We start from the raw sequence: 4,857 nt of genomic DNA on the forward strand, positions 1-4,857 counted from the left end.
TGTTGTAGTAGGCATTTCAACTTCCTAATTAAAGGAGGACTCCCAGTGAAAGTGAAATACACCTTGATAATATGATACTAGATTTTCTATCATTGGCTACACCTATAACTACATGATGTATTTAAATAACAGAATGTTAACCTTGTAACTCTTAGTAAACTCTTAGTAACTCTTCTATAACAATATGGGGGAAATGGTAGGAGGGGAATTGGGAAGGGGGAAAGAGGAGGGCAAAGGGGAAATCTTCATACCTACAAATATACATCATAGAAAACAATAAAAATAATTAAAATTTGTTTGAACATGAGAACTTTTAGCTTTATTTACTGCTGAATTCTGAACCAGACAGTATCTTCATAAAACAATTTGGGGAAATCTGACATAGAGAAATGTACATCGAATAAAGCTATTGTATTCATGTATTTTGTAGACTGTGTTGTCTATGAAAGGCAGGTTATAAGCAATACATGCACCTGTTATCATCTGTTATAAGCACTTAGTATCAACATTTATGATAATGCAGATTAAGATGCTTGTTAATATTGTGACTTACCATAGGAGAAAGAGGCCTTGTTTTCAAGACCAGACCTATGTGAGAAAAGCACCAATATCGCAGAGGTTGCAATAGAAGGCAAATATCCTAAAGTTGATCAAAAACAAACTGAACTGTCAGAACTATGCCACAAACTTTGGACTGAGCCACTCATTTCTTTATGAGGAGAAAAAGAGTTTAGATGCTTGGGGCATCAAAAACAGGAACATTTTTCTACTGTGAAGCTTTCTCAGAGCACCTTTCATATCTTTGTTCCTCAGGCTATAGATGAAGGGGTTCATCATGGGTGTGACCACAGTGAAAAGTACTGCACCAATCTTGTCTGTGTCCTCGGGGTGAGCTGATGAGGGGAAGAAGTAAACTCCTACAATGGTCCCATAGAAGAGAAACACAACCGCTAGGTGAGAGCCACAGGTGGAGAAGGCTTTCCACTTTCCCTTGGTGGATGAGATCCTCATGACGTCTCTGATAATGCAGATGTAGGAGAAGAGGATGAGGGCGAAGGGGAAGGCGATAACAGATAAGCCCAGAAAGAACATCACAAACTCATTGGTAGTGGTATCTGAGCAGGACACTCTGAGTAAAGGAGCCAAGTCACAGAAGAAGTGTGGGATAGTATTTCTGTCACAGAAGAGCAACTGAATGAGCAGAAGGGTATGTGTCAGGGCCACAAGGTTACTGAGGACCCACGGGATGACCGTGAGCAAGATGCAAAGCCTGGAATGCATAATGGACATGTAGTTTAGAGGATAACAGATAGCTACAAAGCGGTCATAGGCCATGAGCCCTAAGAGGAAATTGTCAATGACAACAAATACAATAGAAAAATACATCTGTGTGATGCAGCTCTCGTAGGAGATCGATTGGCTCTTCGTCTGAATATTCAGCAGCATTTTGGGGACCGAGGTGGAAATGGAGGACATATCGGCAAAGGATAGATTGGCAAGGAAGAGATACATGGGGGTGTGAAGATTAGAATCCAAGCTGATGGCCAGAATGATGAGTCCATTCCCGACCACAGTGACGAGGTACATACCCAGGAAAAACACAAAGAGAAGCTTCTGCTGCTCAGCCTGACTGGAGAGTCCCAGGAGAATGAATTCAGAGACGGTGGTTTGGTTTCCTTGATGCATATTCCCGCTGATCTGAAGAAAAGAGTACAACATCTTCATATCCTCCAAGGAAAATCCATCATGGTGCCACTTAACTGCAGCTTCTTTTTCTAGGTTGAAGAGGAGTAAACTTCATACTTCTTATTGAGTCAAAAAGCTACCTAATAAGGATTGACTTCTGTAGTGAAGAAACTCAGGAAATGCCTTATAATGAAAAGTCACGGATGTGGTAGATACTTTTGAATATGATTTTTCCGTTGGTTTCAAGTTTTGTTTAAACACCCAAATTGGTGGTCAGAGAGGAGGCGTACCCCACATTCTAAACATGTTCATAATGCCTATGGGTATCAGTTAAACAAAGCGAGATCTAAGATCTTCATGGCTGTTCCCTTCTACCCTTTAAGACTAGGAAGATGAAAAACATGAAGGATCATTAAAACAAAGTTTGGGAATGTAGAAGCAGTGAAGGCTTGGGAGTACATGAACATGTGTTGTTATGTGTATTTTTTTTTCCTCAATAAAGTTAGGAGAGAATGGCAGCAGAAAAACTGCCACTGGAAAATGAGTAAGAACAGGGATCAGGAGAATAGGGTATAACTTGTGGTCAGATCTTAGGGAATTAAGAATTTTTAGGGTGTTACTTCAAAGCTGGGGGTTCACTGAGTCAGCCCAGTATGTCAGGGATGGAGGACAATGATACAGCAACCTTGAGTTACCACCCATAGCCATACCATGAATATACAATTTTCTTACAGGTCAAGTGAATTCTGTAGGTCACTGGACTCCACTGACAATGTTAGACAACAATCAAGGGCAACTTTCTTCAGTAGTCCTGTGACAAAATAGCCAAAACCATCATCATCATACTGGCATTTTTTTTTTAATTTAAAAACTGCTACTTTAGCTTTATGGCTACTAATGTTTATAAAAATCCTGGGCACTAATTTGAAAAGGTATTCATTTTGTTTTCCAGGACAATCTTGCCAAAGGGAAAACTGTTTCTGCTGGAGAAAGATAAAAAAAATAAGATTTTCAGAAATGAAGTCTGTTTTCTCAAATAAGAAGTAAGCTTCATGGAGTTCAAATGGAATGCCAAATTCAGGCTTGAAACTCTAATTGAATACTTAATAATGTATAAAATCCTCTAAGTTGGTGACTGAACTTTCATTTTCTGCATTTAAAACATTCATTAAGTTGTGATCCTACATCTTTTAGCTTCTGTGATTAAAAAAGTGCAGGTCATGATTCATGGGCAAGAATATTTCAAGGAACTGACATGAGCCAAGTGGTGTCAATTGAGCATTAGACGGCATGATGTCAATTGCTTATACAGAACGTAAGGAATGAAAATACTGAAGAGAAAGAAGAGACCTTGAGAGAAGCTCATGGACATCTTCAATTCACCTACACTGATTGGAAAGACATCCAAAGGTAACCCTACTCCACAAATGTGGGAATGTGGCAAGATGGACCTCTACTGAATTATGTTTTGCATATTAAGAGAGCCAGATGGCATGCGTTTTGTGCTATTATATGTATGAGTACAAATATAAGGCCTTAGGTAAACAAATAAATAAGATGTTGACACTAACTTGCATATCTTTTCTTCTCCTATAGCCATACTTTATTTTTACTTAAAAGGGATTATTAACCTGCTTGTCTAGAGGAGGATGTGATGGCTGTTAACTGAAAGGGATATCAAAGAGATAAAGAGAATATTCATTATCCTTGCCAGGAGATCTACATAAAGGAACAAATCAAATCTTTGTTTTGAACCCAAAGCTTGACTGCCAACTTCTACTATCTTATGGAATTATACCAAAATTCTGTTTCTTTTTCCCACATGCTCAAGATTCGTCCATGCACCTATAGAACCAAAAAATGATAACAAAAGTAGATCAAGACAATAACAGTGTGATCAGCTTAGGAAAGGTTAAAGAATAGGAAAGAACAGATGTCTACTTCTTGGCTGCTGCTGTTGGACCTCTTTATCTACAGATCAGAAGTGAATCCAAAGGGAGACACATGCCTTGAACTGGAGGTGAAGCTGAACTTTTACGTTGGGCTGGGACTGGCTTTTTATTGCCTAGAAATGGGTCTTTAGGACCAAAGTAAAATCAGAGGCAATCAGGCAGCTACAAGGGAAACACTTTTGAAGTGGTTTCCTCATAAGTTGTCACCTAATAAGAAGGAAGAGCTTTTGAATCTGGCATGATATCCCTTACAGTTTCATAAGAAATTTCAAATTTGTGGCTATGAGATGCTAGTCACCATTTTTTTTTTCTCTCTCAGCTCTGTCTCTCACTTCCTCCCTCTGTCTTCTACCTATTTTCACAATCACTGAAGAGGTCAGAAAGCAATGGAATACTTGCCCTGGAATTCTAGACAACGAAAAGGGAGTGGATGATGGAGCAGAATCTGACTCTTTTTTTCTCCCGAGAAGGTTGGCTTTCAAATCAGAGAAAGGGCAAAATATAGGCAGAAGGAAGATTCCATGTCAATACCATGAGAAAAAGAACTGCTAGGCATGAATAAGGAAGGACACAGAGTGAATTTAGAAGGTCCCGTGGGTTACCACGCCCTGGACTGATTTCTGCTTGACTAGAAAGTGGAATTAACCGCATGTTCTGAGTGACGGTTTCTAATCTCACGTTCCTTTTACCCCGCTTACCGACTAGCAGTTCTGCACAGATTGTTCAGAATCCCTGAGGTGGCTTCTTTGCTAGTTATGATCAATGCTCTGTTTTTAAAAGGCTCACCTTTGAATAAAGGTGATTCTAGGTCCAATGGATTTCCTTGCACCTTACCAGGTTAGTAGGTGGGGCTGAGCATCCATATGCTTCTTGGAACAGTATTCTTTGTCCAAATACTCGAGTTAGGAGTCCTGGTGTTGGGCTCACATGGGACATTTAGCTGATTTTCAGTCCTTTGGGACAGCATCCCTGGAGTTCTTCTCTTTACACAAACAGCAATTTTCACATCCCAGCCTTCATGAGGTGATGGGGAATTGAAAGACACTTCTGCATTATTCTTGCTCTGTTTTGTCCACAGGTGCTCTTCTGTCATTTCCTATTTGTAAATTGCTTCATCATTATTCTTCATTGGAAGTCCATAGTTTGCTCTGTGTGTGTGTTATGCTCTCAGTGAGATGGCAAGCACTTGCCGTTTCTTCTCTAATGCTTGACAGATGGG

At 39.7% G+C, this 4,857-nt stretch overlaps 1 protein-coding gene across 1 annotated transcript; it reads right to left on the reverse strand.

Annotated features, from left to right (window-relative positions):
- Positions 1-711: 711 nt before the first annotated feature.
- LOC121172280 (olfactory receptor 1S1-like) lies at positions 712-1,725 on the reverse strand. Its single transcript, XM_041004130.1, has one exon. The coding sequence runs from the start codon at positions 1,723-1,725 to the stop codon at positions 712-714; it is 1,014 nt and encodes a 337-aa protein (XP_040860064.1).
- Between the last annotated feature and the right edge of the window lie 3,132 nt (positions 1,726-4,857).

The sequence above is a fragment of the Ochotona curzoniae genome, unplaced genomic scaffold, assembly GCF_017591425.1.
Source record: "Ochotona curzoniae isolate NIBS_2020 unplaced genomic scaffold, NIBS_Ocur_1.0 scaffold_3171, whole genome shotgun sequence".
NCBI lineage: Eukaryota > Metazoa > Chordata > Mammalia > Lagomorpha > Ochotonidae > Ochotona > Ochotona curzoniae.

What these genes read in the sequence shown, in the direction of transcription:
- LOC121172280 (XM_041004130.1), bottom strand. Translation starts at nt 1,725, where the DNA reads ATGAAGATGTTGTACTCTTTTCTTCAGATCAGCGGGAATATGCATCAA.